This window comes from Vipera ursinii, assembly GCF_947247035.1.
Source record: "Vipera ursinii genome assembly, chromosome: 3".
Lineage (NCBI taxonomy): Eukaryota > Metazoa > Chordata > Lepidosauria > Squamata > Viperidae > Vipera > Vipera ursinii.
In genome coordinates this window covers 173,026,944-173,047,542 of record NC_139516.1, presented here as the reverse complement: position 1 = coordinate 173,047,542, position 20,599 = coordinate 173,026,944, and the positions used below count along the sequence as shown (strand labels likewise).

General features: G+C 36.9%; 1 protein-coding gene across 1 annotated transcript; it reads left to right on the top strand.

Annotated features, from left to right (window-relative positions):
* Positions 1 to 387: 387 nt before the first annotated feature.
* ALKAL1 (ALK and LTK ligand 1) lies at positions 388 to 19,610 on the top strand (the record flags this gene model as incomplete). Its single annotated transcript, XM_083359173.1, has 4 exons — positions 388 to 787; positions 15,185 to 15,238; positions 17,625 to 17,705; positions 19,546 to 19,610. The coding sequence occupies 4 exons, from the start codon at positions 388 to 390 to the stop codon at positions 19,608 to 19,610; spliced, it is 600 nt and encodes a 199-aa protein (XP_083215299.1).
* Between the last annotated feature and the right edge of the window lie 989 nt (positions 19,611 to 20,599).

Below are 20,599 nucleotides of genomic sequence, written 5' to 3'. Positions count from 1 at the left end.
AAGCACCAGCCCGACTGGCGATTCGCGAGCCCCCTTCGGTCCCGTTTTCCCCCGCCTCCCCCACTCCCTCCCCCAAGGAACTATTTCTTCGGCCGCGGCCGGGCGAAGCGGACACTTGTAGCTGCGGGAGTGACATAGGTCTCACCGACCGCTTGGTGCGGGCGCCTCAGCAGAGCCACGTGTCTTTGCCAAATCAGGACGCGCTGTTACAACTGATCTCCTGCTGCCCGTGGCCGTGGGAGACCTTTTCGGATCGCCCTCCCCCCGCCCCGCCACACACACGCACACCCACACACCCACACACACACATGATGAGGAAAGCTCTCCGGATGGGCCGGGAGAGAAGCTAACCGCCGGGTTATTGCTTCTTTTCTCCTCCCAAGAGAGATGCCCGGGGCTACGAAATGCCGCCGTCGCCACGTGCTGTCCGCCCTTGTCTTCTTTCTGTTCCTCACTTCAGCCCGGACGTCCCGCTTGGAAAGCCGTAGCAACGCCGCCCTCCAAAGCCAAGCCAAAGACCTCCAAGGGCCCGCGGGGGACCGGAAAACGCTGCTCGACTTGCTGCTCAAAGCTCTGGTGGACAGCAGCGGCGGCGGCGGCGGCAGCTTCCAGGCAGCGTCTCAGCCCTTCAGGACGGAGCGGGTCATCGTTCGGCGCTTCGCCAACGGCGGCGGCGGCGGCGGCGCCCATTATTCCTCGGCAGCTCTGGATCGCGAAGCCAAAGTCAGCTCTTCCTCGAGCTCCAGGGAGCGAGCGCCCAGGCTCTTAGCCGCTTCCAGACATTTAGGTAAGAAAGTCGAACAGAGGCTCCGTACCCTCTTCCCCCCACCCCTTCCTTTGGTCCTTTCTCTTGTGGCCCATTTGGAGTCTGATCTCCGGGGGGCTGGCTTTGGTGCGAAGAGCGAGACGTCCCCACCTCCTTTACCAAAAATGCCTTTCGAGTTTGCGCTGCTAAACTATCCTGCTTTGTTTTAACACCCAAGCTTGGCAGTGCGGACCTGCGGGTCTCGTGCCAAACTACAAAGCTTATCAGTGATCGTTAGTGATCCTGTTGGCTAGGATTGGCGGGAGTGAGGATAAAGACTTGTAAATCTGCAGATAACCCTCACGTTCATTTTAAATGGCTTTGGGATTTCTCTAGTTTCTAATCGCACCCCATTAAAGCGTTGAAGAGATATTGTATTCAGTTAACCTTGAAGAGGTTTAGGCATTTCTGTGACAGTTGGAAGCGTTTTGAGAAGTTCAGGATGCAGTTTTGCTTTGGAAATGAGGTGCTTTTGAAAACCAGTCGTATTTCTTAGGTAATTCCCAACTGCGGAACAGGAGTGCCTTGGATGTAAAAGATGCTACCGTCCTTCCAAACCATACCTCTATCCCTAGCAGAACTTCAGCAGTTGTATAAGTAACAAACTAACCTGTTACTTTAAGGCACTGATCAGTACATCTCTTGCTTCTGTACGTGTGCCACACAATTGGTATGATGCCCTGGAAATGAGGCTGACTTTTCTGGCTGCTCTGAGCGGTCTAAATTTTGTTGTGTCTGACATCAAGAATGGCAATTCATGCCATTGCTCAAATGTCCTTAATCTAAAAAAAGATTATTTAGTCTTTGATCGCTGTTGAGCTTCCAACAATATTCTTAATAATATGCAAAGTAAAAGAATTCTGGTAGATTGCTCAGATGTGGCAGAAAATAAAATAAAAAAATCTAATGGAACCCAAAACAGAACAATAGCAGGGAGCTATATAGAGCTGTTGACATTTTTTGGTTGTCTACTTAGAAACATAGGAAAGTGATGGCCAGAAAAGACAGTGGTTCCTCAAGGCTGCTCTTTGACTTTGTTTTTGTTCGTTTGTTATATTTTAATTATGATTTTTATACTTTATTTTTATTTTATTTTTAATTTTTGTTGGATGATGGATATGTCTTTATCCCAAACATGTTTTAAACTCATTTACTGTTGATTGACCCATTACCTCCACTGGACGTTGGTTCCAAGCTTCCACTATTCTTTCTGTGAAGTAATACTTTCTAAAATTACTTCTTAAATTCCCTCCTGTCAGTTTGAGGTTTTGCCCCTGTGTCCTTTATTTTTGCTTAATATTGAAAATACAGCATTCCTTACTAGCACTGATGAGGTTACCTAGTTAGGGTAATGAAACATCTACAAGAAAATGAGCAAGCTCAGAGAGCACCAAGGACCCCTCATTTCAACCCTGAGCTACAAAAATTCTCTTTCATTAGAAACTTATTCATACATTTAATATGTTTAAAGGTTTAAATCATGTCCCCCTTTTCCTTCTGTCCTCCAGGTTATATAGTTCTCACTTCACAGCAAGTGGTGGTATTTCCACTTCTTGCCTGAGGATTAACCTGCATAAAAGGGGACTAGATAGTGACTTTCTTCAGGACACAATTCAAGTATCACCTAATACCTCCTTGATAACACTTCCAAAGAATAATATGACATGTCTTGTCATGGAATGGGTTAAATATTGATAAATGATCTTAACTTACAAAAAACAAGTCATTTTACATATTTATTTATTGGATCTATATATTGGTGTTGACTTATACTAAATAGAATTTTATAAAAGCTTAAATCTATAGAATACCAACATAAACGACAATAAATAAGAGAGTGAAAAAATAAAAGTACGGTACTATAAGAAATTAAGTCAGCAAAATCATGAAAATGTTGTCCAGAATAATTAGCTTCCTAAAGGTCAGCAAGGAGGAAATTGAATCTGATCTCCAAATAAGAGGCCATTCCAAAGTAAAGGCATTGCTACAAAGAAACAATACTGACTAATCTCATCTGTTTCCCCCCCCCACATCCTTTTCAGAAGTGTGGAACTACTAGGAGCTGCTCCCTATAAGACCTTATAGGTTGGGAAAAGGCCTGTAGATGTCTGGGAGCCAAACATGACACATATGGAGAGTGTTAGATTTCTCTGGACTATAGATATTCAAGAAAAAAAATCTGATAATTAACAGAATAACAGATCTAGAAGGGACCTTGGAGATCTTCTAGCCCAGGGTTCCCCAACACCCGGGCCATGGCTCAGTACTGGGCTGTGTCTCATTAGGAACCAGGCTGCACAAGCCCGCTGCTTGTACAAATTGAACTTTGCATGCCTGCTGCTCACATGGAAACCCCACCGCCACCACCAGTCCGCCAAGCCAGAAAGGTTGGGGATCAACCCCCTACTCAGGCAGGAATCCATACACCATTTCAGACAAATCTCCTCTTAAAAACCTATAGTGTTGGAGCACCCACAACATCTTGAGGCAACTTGTTTCACTGATTAATTGTTCTAACTGTCAGGAAATTTCTCCTTAGTTAAATCAAGTGTATTGTTTTAAAAAATTACTAAAGCCAATATAAATGAATTCCTATGGATTCTGTGTATCAAATGCAAGCTCCATTTGCAGTGAGACCAATTATTACCAACCTTTTTCTCATGAGCATGATGCAATATTATAGAAGTCAGGAGGGACAGTTTTTAGCTGTCTCTTGTTTCATTAATGGAGTGATCTGGTATTTGCATGTGAGTGTGTGGAAATCTGCTTTCCTGTTACTGAAACTAAGATTTGATCCTGTGATAGTGAGCAAATCATTCAGAGAGACCTGAGCCAAAACAAACCTCAGTTCAAAAAGGTGGAACAGAATGATACAAACAACAATTTCATACAGAATTATCTTCTCTAAACATTAGGCATCTAAATCCAGAAGAAAGTTTTTGGCCATAGAATATCTTCCCAACTTTCCATTTAAGCTGAAGCATATATGAAGTTTACATCCATGCAGAGCCTTAGTAACCATCTAATTTTTCCTATAATGAACAAACACCATTACTGCAAGGAATTGTTCAAAATATAACCAATATTAAGGAAAAATGAGATTCATTCAAATAAGGAAAGCAAAAGCTTATGCTTTTAACTATATCTTGTTCTTGTTTCTTCTATTCTATTTTATTGTCCCTCTCCTGTATGAATCTCTGAACTTCTTCATCTAACCAATGAAGCCAAAACAGCAATTACCTATGCTGAACCATATTCTTATACAAGCTTTCCAGAGGTTCATTTCTTGCCTTTCGTGCTGCTAGGGAGTTCCAAATTAGTATGTTATTCCTATTGTAACCATTTCAGTTACAAAATGGTGCAAAGCTAAGGTAATCCTTGTTTAGTGACCACAATTGGGACCAACAGTCATTAAGCAAAGTGATCTCTAAGCGAAACTATGACTGTGCTTAAGATCTTTCTTCAGCTTTTCCTTGCTTTATAAACCTGTAAAATGTGTGGTTTTGTCAAAAAGTTACTTTTTCATAACCCTAGTAACAATTAACGGTTGCAGTCCCCAAATGAGGATTACATGTAGTTGCTTCCAACAAAAGCAAAAGTTCCATATATACTATGGACTTCTAAAGAATTGTAAGAATTGAACCTCTTCAGGCAAGCAAAGAAAAAAGTACCCCATCCAGACCGTGCCACAGAATTAGGGCTGCCTCCTGAGCTGAGTGACCTCAATGAAATTATCATTTATCCCCTATCCTGGATACCCAGTTCTCATGTTGTCTCCAAGCTACTGTGTTTGTTCTCTTCTTTTCTCTTCCCTTCCCACTCTACTCCATCAATATTTACAGACATATGTTTTCCTCTGTTTTTTCCATCCCTCCTTACTGGATAGCATTCTTTTCTCTCTCTCTTTCTTATAAATTTTAAAATATTTTGTTTGCATCTTATAGTGAAACTGGAATCAGATTATTTGCTTCCTGATAAAGCTGTTATGTAGAGACGCTGTGGCTCAGTGGGTTAGGATGCTGAGCTTGTCGATCAGAAGGTCAGCAGTTTGGCGGGTCAAATCCCGAGTGCCACATAACAGAGTGAGTGCCTGTTACTCGTCCCAGCTTCTGCCAACCTAGCAGTTCGAAAGCACGTAAAAATGCAAGTAGAAAAATAGGGACCCCTACGGTGGGAAGGTAACAGCGTTCCGTGCTCCTTTGGCGTCTAGTCATGCTGGCCACATGACCACGGAGATGTCTTTGGACAAGCGCTGGCTCTTCGGCTTTGAAACGGAGATGAGCACCGGCCCCTAGAGTCGGAAATGACTAGCACGCATGTGCGGGGGAACCTTTACCTTTACCTAAAGTTTTTAGATTACCATTAAAGAATAAAAGAAAATTTGCTCATAAATTGTGGGAAAGGTCTCTTGAGTCTTTTAGCTTAATGGATGGCTTTCATGGATTTAGGACTATGTAATGGAATGGAGGTCTCAGTAAAATATACATAAGTATTGCATTTCTAATTCTTTGGAATTAGCGATTTAGAGAACTAGTGAATTAGAGAAAAACTTCCATGGCACTTACTTATATCTGAATTGCATCCAGTGATCATGAATATAGCGGTGCTATAGAAAATTGTTGAGTACCTTGGACAGCAAGAAGATGCAGTAAAGCCAGAAAACTCATTGGAAACTCTAACTACGAAGCTAAAAGTGACATAATTTGGAAATATAATGCAGAAATAAGAGTTCTTGGCCAATTTCTGATTGAAAAAAATAGAAGGCTATAGAAAAAAAAGCTTGGTAGAAGACAAGATGGGTGGAAGTTTACAGAAGTTCCAAGCAGTTACTTACAGACAGTCTTGGTAAATTATTGTGCATGGGATCACAGAAATAAATTTCTAGGCAAGAAAAAGAACAACAACAATAACAATAGTTTATACTTCTAATATTAATTACCTATTTAATCTGTTTGTATATCATTGCATGAAATGTTATGAAACTTCTTTATGAATTTTATTGTAAAGCAACAGCAGTAACACCAAAAATGATATATTTTTATACAAAGTTATTTTGTACTACAATGGTATTTGAATTATAAGAATTTTAAAGCAGTTGAGGCTATTAAGTACTGAAAACCAGACTGGGAGATCCTAGGAAGACTTTTAGCTGTAGAAATTCACTGGGTGGCTTTGGGGCAATCACTCCTTTTCAGCACAACTTTCCTCAAGGTTTTTGTGAAAGATAATATGAAGGATGGTCCATGGTGAGCCACTGAGCTTCTTAGAAATGTGTGTGTGTTTGTGTGTGTGTGTTTGAAAGACATAATTAAGTAAATCTGGAGTATCAGCAACTAAACTGAGAATGCAGACTCAGCACAGAAAGGATCTAAGTAGCCCTGTTTCATGATACTACGTACTTGACATTTTCTTCAAAAGAAAATCTACAGTATGCTGACCACAAGCAAATTTGTGTGAAAGAGATCTTTTTGTCTACAGCTGTAGTTCATATGTTTTGCTTCTTCACAAGCCAAAACAGTAATAACATTTGATTGTAGCATTCTTCATTAAGTTGATGTTGAGTATTATTAAGGGTGGTATAGATTACTATAAGGTGGGGGGGAAATCTTTTTTAAAAAACCAAAACAAAATTAGTCTATATAAATTGAAGCTGTTTTATTTGAAATTCTGTTGATTTTCAAATGACTGAAAGAGATTTCTTTTAATAATTAGCCTTAGAATGTTGGTTAATTATAACCTCAATAAAATAAAATCAACTTTGCAGACAACAAATAAATTTTCAAATAAATAATAATAAAACAATTTTATGCAATACAGTATATAGGAAAATAAGGGCTGCCCAGGGAAGTGATTTGTGATTTTGGCTGAAAACTGAGATAGTTGAACCTTAGTCATCAGTTTCAATAATTTTGCATTAGAATATTGATGAACTCTTGAGTGATCTATTTTTTAAAAAATATTTTGGGCAATTGATACCTGATATATGTGTGTGTGTGTATTGTCCTCGGACAAGCGCTGGCTCTTCGGCTTTGAAATGGAGATGAGCACCGGCCCCTAGAGTTGGAAACAACTAGCATGCATGTCCGGGGGAACCTTTACCTTTACCTTTTTTATATATATTATAAATGGCAGTGTCTGTTTCCATGATTGAGTGTGGGCTTGAGGCCTATTAATCTGGTTAATTTAAGGGTAGAAATAGCTCCCCTCCTTCAAACAAAACCAACCTTACAATGATCAGACAATCAACAATGCATCACCAGAATGTATAAAGGAATTCAGAGAGATGATAGGGAGGGAAGGATAAGAAATTACACAGTGCAAAAATTGAAGGAAACGTAATAAAGCAACTTAAATTAACCTCCCACTGATTTTGATCAGTGTAAGATGGGTTAGGCAAAAAAAAATAGTCATGTTTCTGGAATCTATAACAGTGTCTGTTTCTTGATCTCATTTACTTGGACTAACACAATTTCATTCTAATATGTTTTTGTGATATGGGCATCGAGTTTGTATAAGCACTTTTATCACTTTTCTTCCTTTAGTTATGTGATGCTTATGTTTAAATAAAATGATAAATTGCTTTAAATTTTCCTAGAATGAAAATGCTACAGGATATAATTGTTTATTAAAACCTTTAAACAAGAAGATAGAAACTAACAAAAATTAATGTAAACTGAGAAAGAAAAAAGAAAAATTAAAAGAAAAAAGAGCAAGAAGAGAAAGCAAATAGAAGAAAAATAGGAAAAAAGTGGCTTCTGATATTTTTCATAACAGTTATATGTGTATGTGTGTGTGTATAAACTTTGCTCTCTAAAGTTTTATCATATTGCTCTTTTCTATAATCTTTCCTGTCTAATCCATCAGAACCATAACTCAAGTTTTTTTCATATTTCATATTCCATTTTAAAAAACTTTAAGTGACTTCTAGTCAGCAATATATGTGGTAACTGATGCAGTCAAACAGCACGTAGTTGTAAACAAGTTCTTTCCATCTGAGCGGAAAGGAAACAGCCCAAACAGAAGAAAAACGTAGCTTGGATTGATTACAAGTAGGCATATGACTGATAATCAAGTGCCTAGGAATAACAGGAATCAGCAAAAACATCAGCAGCTTTGTGCAATGATTAATGGCAGAATGGAAGTCATAGTTGCTGGTCAGTGGTGGTAGACTGGGAGGGACAGGAATCTTCCAAGGAGACTTACTGTCACCACTATTGTTTGTCATTGCACAGATTCCTCTGTCAGAAACACTGAACAAGCTAGGACATGGCTATTAAATATCAAAAACATCTCCCAGGCTATCCTCTACATCAGACATGTCAAACTCGCGACGTCATGTCATGTCACACAACGTATCGTGACAGTTTTGCCATTGCCGGCAATGGGACGGGTGCGGCTTCTGGATGACACAACCGGCCCATGGGCCAACAGTTTGACACCCCTGCTCTAAATGAATAATCTGAAACGGTATGGAAAAACATATGAAATAAAATTGCTGCTCAAAACTGTCCGTATACAGTATATAAGCTAAGATACTGCAATGGAGTTTGGATGGGACAAATGTGCCACTCTCACCATCAACAAGGGAAAAATAGCGAAAACTGAAGGATTCAAGATGTCTTATGGATATAAGATCAAGAATCTGGATGAAGATGATCACTACAAATATCGGGATTCCCTCAAGCTGACAGTATTAAGCATACTGAAGTCAAGAAGAAGGTTAGAAGTGATTACATCATGAGAATGAAGAGGATCTTAAAGTCCAAACTCAGTGATGGAAACACCATCAAGGCAATTAACACCTGGGAAATTCCAGTTATTAGATTCACAGGTGAATTAGTGGACTCGACAAGCAGAACTGAAGAAGAGCCGATCATTTTTAGTCATACTCTTTACTGTAATTGGATGAGTTTGAGGATTTGGGCCAGATTCTTTTTCTGTTCTCATAAATACTCAACAAGATATTATTTCCTTTTGAACTATGTAGATTATGCAAAACAGAGAAAATGAGTAAACCAAAGAAATTAAAGACATGCAAATAAATCTATTTTATAACAGCATTCACATACAGTATTTGAATTTGATTGTCCATAATCAAACAAATAATTACAAACCCATTATACATAATTCTGTTAATAATTAAATTTCAGAGAACTCATATAAAGCATTATACAATCCCATGCAATGTTTTTAAGTGACCTTTCAATAATATTTTACTATTATAAAGTAAGAACTTATGTAATTTGTCCTTCCTGCTGTGTTTGTTTATGAAATTCATTCCAAAGTAGACCACACTTTGTCATTAAAAGCATTTTTATGATTTTAATGTATTTATACCATTTTGTACAAAATCAGTAGCAGCTGCTACTGACTGAAGCCTCCTTAATTGAAAAGAAGTAGTATAAGACGCGGTGGCTCAGTGGATTAGGATGCTGAGCTTGTCGATCTGAAGGTCAGCAGTTTGGCGGGTCAAATCCCGAGTGCCACGTAACAGAGTGAGCGCCTGTTACTCGTCCCAGCTTCTGCCAACCTAGCAGTTCGAAAGCATGTAAAAATGCAAGTAGAAAAATAGGGACCACTACGGTGGGAAGGTAACAGCGTTCCGTGCACCTTTGGCATCTAGTTATGCTGGCCACATGACCACGGAGACGTCCTCAGACAAGTGCTGGCTCTTTGGCTTTGAAACGGAGATGAGCACCGGCCCCTAGAGTTGGAAACGACTAGCACGCATGTGCAGGGGAACCTTTACCTTTTTAGTATAAGAATTCCAAGCATGACACTTCAAAGCACTACATTCTTAGCAGCTCCAGGAAAATAAGGGAAGATTGACTGAGTTATACCACTTATCATACCCTTTTCCCCCCCTTCATTTTAAGTTCAGTTTAGTTTATATGAAATGTTCTAGCACTCTTTGTTGTTCAGCAAAACTTGCAAGAGATAGCATGCAGAGGCTGCTAATATTTTTGTTCATAGTTCCATTGCAACATACTTGATGGATTTTTTCTTCAAAAAATATTTCGGTAATTTGTTTCTTTGTACTTAGTACCTTTATACTTATTTTCTTCATTTATAACAGTGAATAAAAAAGAGGTGGGAATTCTTGGTGCTGTATCTTAACAATCAAATAGGATATGGACCAGACTGTGGGCTGCTGCAGGAATATTAGTGGATGGGAGAGAGGAACAGGAAAATGGGCATATTATGCACTGTCACGACACACTTGCCCATTTTTCTGGAATGTTTGATGCACATATTTTCCCCTCATTCAGTTATGTGAAGTACTTGGAGATTGCCTGGACAAATCTCTGCAATTTTCTTGGCACATTGCCTTCTTCCTAGGGCTGAGAGAAAGTGGTCTAACAGATCTTGTGGTTATTCATCCCTTAGTCACTTCCCATTTGGAATACTACAATCAGGGCTTTTTTTTCTCATAGAACGCTCAGAACGGAGTTCCGGCATCTTTTTTGGATGGAACCTTGTAGGGTAGGCAAGGCGGGTTGTATGACATGTGTGAGTTCCGGCACCTTTTTCTTTTACAAAAAAAGTACTGACTACAATACAGTCTACCAGTGGCTGCCAGACCACTCAGAAATTACAACTGGTCCAGAATTTCTCTGAATAAATAATTATGACTGTAATATGATTATGTGATAATTCTACTTTATTAGCTACACTGTTGGTTACCAGTTTTAGTAAGATGCTGGTTGTCATCTCTAAAGCCCTTCACGGATCAAGGTCTGGATGTTCATGGGACTTTTTCTCCAATTATGTCTTCCTCTTACTTGGTTTGATTGCTTTGTTGAGCTTTGGTGTTCATGTGTTGATATATCTATTCTGTTTTGTTCTGTTAATGTTCAGTTCCAGAATGCATTTCAAAATGAAATTTGTAGGTGGATTGGTTTGTTTGTTGAATTTTGTGTGTGGACACAGTGATTTATGTCTCAACAGTGAACTTTTAGAAGAATACACTTAACGGCATGTTCTGCTTTGTGAAAAGTAGCAATAACACATGTGCATGCATTGAGAAACATGCCAATACTATCTGCATTTATGATTGCTGGTGCACCCTGGAAAATTATTATTAATATAGTCATTATTATGATGATTGGTTACACAGTCAGTCAAATGTTTAGACTGGATTTGTCATTTTTATCCATCTGTTATATCTTTCCCAAGGACCTGGGAAAGACAGTATTGATTTGATGGTATTAAATATATTGTTGCGGGATTATTATTAGATTTTTATTTTGCCTTTTTTATATTTGGTCAACTCAAGGTGTTGAACATATCTAGAGCTTCTGCTTCTAGAAGGTTTTTTTTTAATCACAACAAGCTGGGAAGTGAATTGGGCTGAGAGAGAGTGACTGGCCCAAAGTCACCCAGCTGCTTTTCATGCCTAAGGGAAACCAATAACTCTCCGTGTCCCGGTGTCTAGGGTAGCAAATCCAACCACTGCACCAGACAGTCTGCCATTGCATCACTAGTATTTTCCATTTCAAATCTTAAAAAAAATATATATAGAAGTTGAACATTTTGCAATAATTCTCATACTCTCTCTCTCTCTCTCTCTCTCTCTCTCTGTGTGTGTGTTTGTGTGTACACACTTATCAACAATAATACATATGGAGGCCCAAACTGGAAGTGATACTATTTTTTTTCATATTTAATTTCCAAGTTCTATAAGTTACAACTGTGTTTTTTTTTTTGATAACTGAAAGTGTAAGAAGTGGAAAGAGGACTTTTAACCTTTTCTGAAATGTCTATTTGAATAGGTATGAATCCAAAGGTTAATTTTTCATAATCAAGTTAAGTTTAAGAAGAAGTTATATTTAATTACACTATAGCAGTGAAGGTTTAAATTCCCCCTTCAAGTCTTCTGAATTTTCCGGAGCAACCTCCTCCAGTCTGAAGGTACTTAAATCATCAAGGTCATGAGTTCCTACCTCTCCAGTAGTGCGACTTACCTTAGATATTTATATTAAAGAAGAAAAGATTTTTCTCTTGTTTCTGTCTACATTTTACTGTTAATGATAATGTATACGGAGAGCCAAACTCGAAGCAACACAAATGTATGGACCTGAATTCTGAACAATCTCAGCTGTCCTTTTGCTGTCCAGGGAATTCTGAGGCTTGAACTTCATCAACCTGAGGTAGTTTCCTAGCTTTCTGTTCCAGCAGCCACAGTGTGGAATTTCATATGAAGGATGGTATATTTGTCCTTCGGTCCTCTAGCATTCTCTTGTCTAGTTATGATGTTGCACTTTTTGCAATCAGCTGATTTTTTTTTAACTGAAAAAAAAATCATTAAACTGCCTGACAGAGGGCTGACCAAAGCATTTGAAGGAGTTTGAACAAAGCATTTTGAAATGTTACAAGTTGTTTTGTGCAAAAATTGTTATATTGTTTTGAAAGCTATATCCAGTTGTTTGAGCATACATATGCAGTACAAGCAATACTTCTGGTGGGAAAGCTATTGAAGTGAAATGATGTGCACATGTACATGGAGATATATACATTTTTACAGGAAACAAAATTATTCCATCAGAGTAAAAATATGCTGCTGTACACGGATACCCCTTTTCAACTGATAACTTTATAATTTCTTTGTATCTTTGGCATTGTGATGGCAAAAATGAAAGATTTTAGAGGAGCAGGTTTGTTTTCATTTTATCATGATGGATACAAGAGAAGTTAAAACTAGCTTACCTTTCTTACTATAGTTTTCATTTCTTTCAAAAGACAATGACTGCACAAAAAAAAAGATGTGTAACGTACTGGCTCAGAACAAGTTTCCATTGCAAACTCTTTGAACTTCTCAATGGAACAAATATTTTTCAGCTCCATCCAAATGTGTCTTTTTGTTCAATAAGCCAGATGGCCAAGAAGAACCACTAATAAGAAACAACTTTTCTAGAGCTAATAATTAAACCATCTGTATGAGAAATAGTGATTATATATCTAGTATAAAATTGCCAGATTTTTATGTTGAGATTAGAATTTATTTAATTAATTCAATGCTCAACTTTTACAAAAAAGTGTTTTGTCATGGTTATGAGTGGCTTTAATCTATTTTGAAATAAATGTGCAGCATATACAGTATATGGAACATAATATGTATCCATTTGTTGCTCACCAATCTTCTCCCATTAAATACTGTATGCTGGTTCCCAAATAATGAATCTGGAATTAGATTAATTTTGTTCCACATTAAGAGTTATGTATCATTGCTGTGAGAAAGATCTTATCTTCTTCCCCATAGCAGCTACTTTGTTTGTTCCTAATTTGGAAGCTAGAGAGAAAATAAGGCTTTGATCGATGACTCTCTTTCCCTCAGTTCCTGAAATGCAACATTTGAGGGCTCAAGAAGTCATGTGACATATAGTTCATAAGAATTTCTAAGTCTAATTGAGATGACATGAGTAGAATAATTTACATATTATTAGATATTTCTCTAGTTGCCAGGAGAAAGGTAAAAAAAAAATAGTGAAGTCAAGGTAAGCTAGTAATCATGAGGATGATTACTTGTGATATATGATGTGTTGTAACCTTCTAAACAGAGTAATTTGATCCAATAAGAGAAGCAATATGGTTCTCAAATATGGTTCTCAGTTTTTCATAAAAATTAATTTAGATACGACATTCAGCCAGACTTGAGGTTTGCAGAATATTTCAATTCTATTCAGACCAATGTTTATGCCTTTCAGAATTTTCTCTTCCTCTACCCCATCATCTGTTCACTGGATAAAACCTGAATACATTCTTACATTTGTCTTAGAGTCCCGTTCATTATAAGAAGCCCCTTGAAGAGTGACCAAATGTATGCAGATCAGGAATGATCTGTACCCCAGCCAACATAGGTAGGATCAGAGACATCCTTTTCTCTGATACTTGTATACACCAACCATAACAATTCAATTTTAATTTTCCTTCTCCCTCCCTTCCCTTCTTTTGTGGATGCGCTCTTCCTCTCTTTGCATATTCCTGTGAGATACTATAAATAATACTATGCTTTGATATTAGATGAATGTAAATTGAAGTTTTGAATTATTCAGCAAAGAAATATACATATAGAGATAGTTTACAAATTTAAATATAGCATATATTAAATAAATAAAAACACCAGGCCACACCTGGAATACTGCATCCAGTTTTGGTCACTACGATGTAAAAAAGATGTCGAGACTCTAGAAAGAGTACAGAGAAGAGCAACAAAGATGATTGGGGGACTGGAGGCTAAAACATATAGGGAACGGTTGCTGGAATTGGGTATGTGTAGATTAATGAAGAGAAGGGTGAGGGGTGACACGATAGCAGTGTTCCAATATCTCAGGGGCTGCCACAAAGAAGAGGGAGCCAAGCTATTCTTCAAAGCACCTGAAAGCAGGACAAGAAGCAATGGATGGAAACTAATCAAGGAGAGAAGCAACCTAGAACTAAGGAGAAACTTCCTGACAGTTAGAACAATTAACCAGTGGAACAACCTGCCTCCAGAGGTGGTGAATGCTCCAACACTGGAGGTTTTTAAGAAGAGAATGGCCAGCCATTTGCCTGAAATGGTGTAGGGTTTCCTGCCTGAGCAGGGGGTTGGACTAGATGACCTCCAAGGTCCCTTACAACTACTTCTTCTTCTTCTTCTTCTTCTTCTTCTTCTTCTTCTTCTTCTTCTTCTTCTTCTTCTTCTTCTTCTTCTTCTTCTTCTTCTTCTTCTTCTTCTTCTTCTTCTTCTTCTTCTCCTCCTCCTCCTCCTCCTCCTTCTCCTCCTCCTCCTCCTCCTCCTCCTCCTCCTCCTCCTCCTCCTCCTCCTCCTCCTCCTCCTCCTCCTTCTCCTTCTCCTTCTCCTTCTCCTTCTCCTTCTCCTTCCATGGTTAAAAATAGTATTTATATCACCATATGTCAGGAAGCTGTCAGTTTAAGATAGCTTTGAGGTTTATTTTTAAAAAAAACCTATCTAATCCCTGCCCCGTTTCCTATACATTGTACCCCTGCTAGCTGGTTATTCACAGCAATTGCTAGTCAGGCCTACCTTCAGCTTCATTTTCCTACATTGTCTCTTCATGAGAGTGGTAACATTTTATACATATTGTTTTATGCAGGGAATCAGTACTTCTGCTTGAAAAAAGGAGCATCTTTCTATATTCAATGTTCCTTTTGTAGAAAATTCCTATACTTGCTGTTCCTGCATTCAGACTGATAATTCAATGAGTCCCTAAAATTGTACATTTTGATTTTTTTTTAGCTTTGCAATACTTCATGGGAAATAGAAAATAAAACAGATTTTTAATAAGTTTTATAGATACACATATTTTAAAGCATATTATTGTTGTATTTTATTATTGTCATGCATTGTTAATGTCTTGTGATATCCCTATTGTTTCACAGAGGTATTTCCAAGAGATTCCAGTTTAAAAGACAAATTCATCAAACATTTTACAGGTAAAAGCTATGGTAAATATATTTAGATAACTCTATCCAGATGTTGATTTCATCAAAGAGTATGTCTAGCAATAGTCTCATGACAAAGCTACACAAAGAAATACAAAATTAGGACCATGATCTGGCTAAAAAAATCAGGAGAAAGTGACTGCTTACCTTCATTTGAATGCACACATTCATCTCTCTGCCAACAGCATGCAGCTATCCAATGACCTCATCCATCCATCCATCATTCAATTTCTATGGCTGCCCATCTCAGTTAATGACTTTGAATGGCTTACAGTTCATAAAATATATTATGATTAAAACTAAAAAGCAATAAAAATGGTAAAACCAATAAAAATAAATATTAAATATCTAATTCAACATACACAAAAGATATATGGCATGCCAGGGATCAAAAAAGACAAAGGGCTAACATAAAACTTAAAATTTAATTGATTTATAGTCCAAACTCATTTAAATTCATGCCTTTTTATTAATATGATTATTTTTATATATCTAAACAATACTCTTATTTTTGTTTTGTTTTTTATGTTAACTTATGGTTGTGCATTATTGACTTGGAATGGATGGCTACATAAATTTAATAACTAAATAAATGAATTGCAACTGTAATGTAAAGCCTTTAAAAAAATTGCATAACCAATAGCAGCATAACCTGTTATCCTGCAACCTAAAATTGTTCTGTGTATTTGTACCAATTCCAGATCACAAAAAGTTTTTATGAACAAATGCAACTCATTGCAAAGAGATAGGGACTGAAGGAGCTGAGTTATAATGTTATACTTCTTATTTTTTTGTTTATTATCCCACTTTTATTATTTTTATAAATAACTCAAGGCAGCGAACATATCCAATATTCCTATTTTCCCTAGAACAATAACCCTGTGAGGTAGGTTGGGCTAAAAGAAAGTGATTGGCCCAAGGTCACCCAGCAGCCTTTCCTGCCTGAGGTGGGACTAGAACATGCGGTCAAAAGAGTAACAATGACATCCAGAAGTGTGAAAAAGAAAACACATGTTTTGTTCCCAAATTAGACATTTGATTGGCAAGTAATTGCCATTTACTGAATTTGCTTAATACCTTCTGATAGTTTTCTACCAGCAAATTAAAGAAAACATAGTGCCTACTTTGATGTCCAAAAATGCAAGACTTTATGTCTCACTAAAGACTGCTTCTGGGTTGTTTTTATTTTGTTTTGTTCTTTCCAGCCTCAAGGAATATAGGAAATTGTGCAAAAGGCTTGGAACTCTATTAATCTGTTTGTTGGCAGTGGCATGATTCTCTTAAAACAAATGGAATGGGACCAAATTAGGTAGAAGTGGAAAAGCCAAGTAAAAAAAAATGATTGTTCAAAAAATGGGAAAGATCCAGCAAGGAACTGTAGAGAAAAACAAACAAACAAACAAAAAACAAAGAGAAACTCCCAGTGGGTATCCATATAGGACAGGGGTAGGCAACCTCAGCTCTTTTATGACTCATGGACTTCAACTCCCAGAATTCCTGAGTCAGCATAGCCGAGGTTGCCTACCCCTGATATAGGAGATACAATCAGAAATCAGCTTGTTGCTGACTGTCCATTCAAGGCCCCCTTATTTTCTTTCACACTCATGTGACTGAAAACGGTCATTTTAACTTGCTGAAAGCTATGCCCTGCATGCTTTTTTTGCCTTCTAACTTCATCCAACCACAAGGACTATTGGAAAGAAATTATGTAAAAGGGCTTAGAACTCAACATGATATGGCAGTCCATCATCAAAATAGGACCAGAATTGATTTGAGAGGAGAAGTTGCTTAAGGAAAGGTAGCATTTGACAATTCACAGTATTGACTGAGGACTACAAAGAAAAATGACCAATAAATAATTTTTCCAATGTGTCTCCTTGGGAAGAGAATTTGAATATTGGCTCAGAATGTTGCTAGCTGGAACAGCTAGCAACATTCTGAGCCAATATTCAAATTCTTTTCCCAAGGAGACACATTGGAAAAATTATTTATTCTAAATCTCCCTCCCTTTTTCTTCTAGTCATGTTACCTAGAGCATAGATCTAGATCTGTATATTAGATCTAGAGTACATGCTTCATATTGCATACAGACAAATACATGACCATGGCTGGCAAAGAATTCCAGAAACTAGGCTTGTCATCTCTTGTCATTTTAATTTTAAAAGTTATATAAAATGGTAAATCATATGTAGCCAAGTCAAAAAAAATACATACTGTAGTACTGTATTTTGAATAGAGAATGCAAAATAAGTGATTTACAGCAGATTGCAAATTAATCAAATACAGGTAATTAAAAATGATAACTTTTCTTATTTGAATAATGTTTTAAAATTGCCAGAACATTGTGTCTCATTAATTTTTATGTATTATCAAACAGGTCCTGTCACATTTTCAGCTGAATGTAGTAAGCATTTCCATCGTCTATATCATAATACACGGGACTGTTCAACACCATCTTGTAAGTTACAACTAAAATTGAATTCATGTTTCACAATCCTATCTCTAAGTCGAAGCTCTTATTACAAGACTATTTCACCACCCTTCTTTGAGAATAGTATGTTTATAGGTCTGCTATTATCTTGTCAAATAACTCAAACCTGTAATAATGGCTAAAGCAGGTTATTAAATTTATTGATTTAGTGATGAAGGATGGAACTACACACTGAATAAGTAACTTATGTTTAATAACTATAAGTCAGTGTTATTGATTACTGATTACGTTTGATTACTCCTTTTTGAGAATCTATTTTCTTCCTTCTTTTTAACAGTTTATCCAGTTGGGGCCTTTATTGTATAATTGTCTAATCATGAACAATGGAATTTTATGGGAAATTTGATTTCCATCTGTAACCTTGCATATTTGTAATCTTTTCTTATGACAGAAAATTGATTGATGAAAGTAAAATGTGCAATGTATTTTCATTCATGTATAGGATGGATTGTATCTTCCTGTACTTAACAGACCAACCATATTTATTGAATAATTAAATATATTAAAATTCCATTCAAGAATTTTAGTAACACCATTTGTGTCTACTCTAAACAGATCTGGAGAAGAAGTATTTTATCCTTATAAACATGTAAACCATATTTTTTAACATAGAAGAAAAGGTTGAATAAAATGTGTTGTGGGGAAGTTTTTGCAATGTAGGAAGACTGCTACAGAATTTTATAATAATGGGTCTTGTTTACAGTATTTGTAGATCAAAAAGTAGGATGTTGAATTTTTTTAAAAAAATCAAATAATGCATAGAAGAAATTTAAGAAATTAGAAGAAGTCTAATCCCTCATTTACAGTGATGTAGCTCATAGCATCATTGGGATGTGTAACATAAAGAGGCATGAAGGATATTCTTAATTGTGTGCTGAATCATATCTCAATAACTGCAAATTTGTCAACTGTTCTTTTCAGAAATAAATAATTTGTGAAAATTTTAGAGTTTAACTGATAATATGAATTGAGTAGACAATAGCTAGATGGCACATAATCAGTCTGGGTATAATGCTGTAGCCTTAGAATGCCTTTCTTGTTCTTCCTATTTATCTTAATGAGAATTCCTTTTGAAAAATGATGTAAAGATTTTGATTGTCAACAGATACTTAATAAAATTCAGTCATTTTATCACTTTTTTAAAATGTGGCACCCTCAATTATCTCCCAATCTAAAATACTGCAGTCAAAAATCATGAATTTTTCAATTGAAAAAATAGAGATAATTTAAATTATTGTAACTTTGCATTTACTTTAGCAGATTATTCATATTAACAATTCTCTGTAAAGAACAGTCGTTTGTGGGTGGTTCATTACCAGAAAAATATACGCACACTTTGTAGGAATGCTGAATAAACAATGAATGCAGACAGAAATGTTCCTATTCTAGGTAGAATTTTTTGGGGGAGGAGGAAGCAGTGATAAGAATTAAATAACTACAGTCGGTATCTTCATAGGAGGGAGAGAAGGGAAAGGAAGTTGCTGAGAAGATTGAAAATGAGCAGGCCAATGAGCTATTCTGTGCTGGTGACAAAAGGCGACACAATACATTGTTTCTGAAGTGAGGGAGAGAGGGGCCACCAGCATTGCCTTAAATGTCCCATAAAATAATTCAGAGTTCTCTGCAGATTTTATTTCTGCTGAACTATGATCAATCCAGAAATCAGAATTCTGAAGTGTACTTTCCATTCATGAACACATTTATACTTTACATGCAGTTTTGAGAAAAACTTTTCTATACTGAAATTTAAATTAAACAAAAGTTCTCTTCAGGATTGAGCTACATGTTGCTTCTGTCATATTCATAGATTACAAAAGATGTGCAAGATTGCTGACAAGGTTGGCAATGAGTCCACTGTGCACGCAGTCATAGGAAGACAATTAGGTAAGCATTTATTTAAGCTTTAAACAGACAAATTATTAGTTTGATCCTTTTAGTTATTTTTTTAATCAGAAACCAATCAATAGTGCAAATTGTTTATACTTAATATTGTTGTCTTCCCTATATCTTTCCTTGTGGTAGTTCCAATTAGTAGTTTTTTGTGTGTATCATAAAAAACTATATGGGAGCAAACTTGACATAATTCCATATCATGAATCTTTTTAAAAAATGGGTAGAACACAACAAGCTTATAACAAAAGGAAAAGGAGATGGCGATGGCTCCCTTTATAATTTAATTTAATCATAGAGAAAATAATAATTACATACAGTATGTGCTTTTGAATTCAATTCTCATAGATTCCCACTAACATATCCGGTGTGTCATGGTTCCTACAGATGAAACTCTTCGAAGAACTTCGAGGCATTGTTTACCTCAAAGAATCTTTATTCAAGTAACATAGCATAGGCATGTACATAGGCAAAGCCCAAATCTGAATTCCCTTCCCCTGAGCACATAGTATCAAAGCACAATTCCCTCCTCTAATTAACAGTCATAAATCACATTCTCCAATTAGTTTGAAATGCAGGTTCTCCCTCCAGTTCTCCAACCCGCCATTTCTTATCATCTCTTCTTTCAAAAAACCTTGGTTCTCACACTAGTTACAATATTGTTGTCAAGGTTCCGATGAATGAGACAAATCAAACAAACTGCAGGCATATTATTTAGCTAAAAAGTCTTAGTAATGAAACGACACATCACCACTCATGGAGGGATGGCAGAATCTGAAATCTCCTCCCCACAAACCCATCATAACACACACACAATCCCTGCCCTTATCTACATGTCATAAATCACATCATCCAATTAGTTTTACATATGAGGTTTCACTTCCCAGTCTGTACTGGGCTTTTGTAATCTTATCACAACTTCTGGGTGATTCCTCCCTCCCAAATGAAGCAATTAAAATAACAGGCCATCT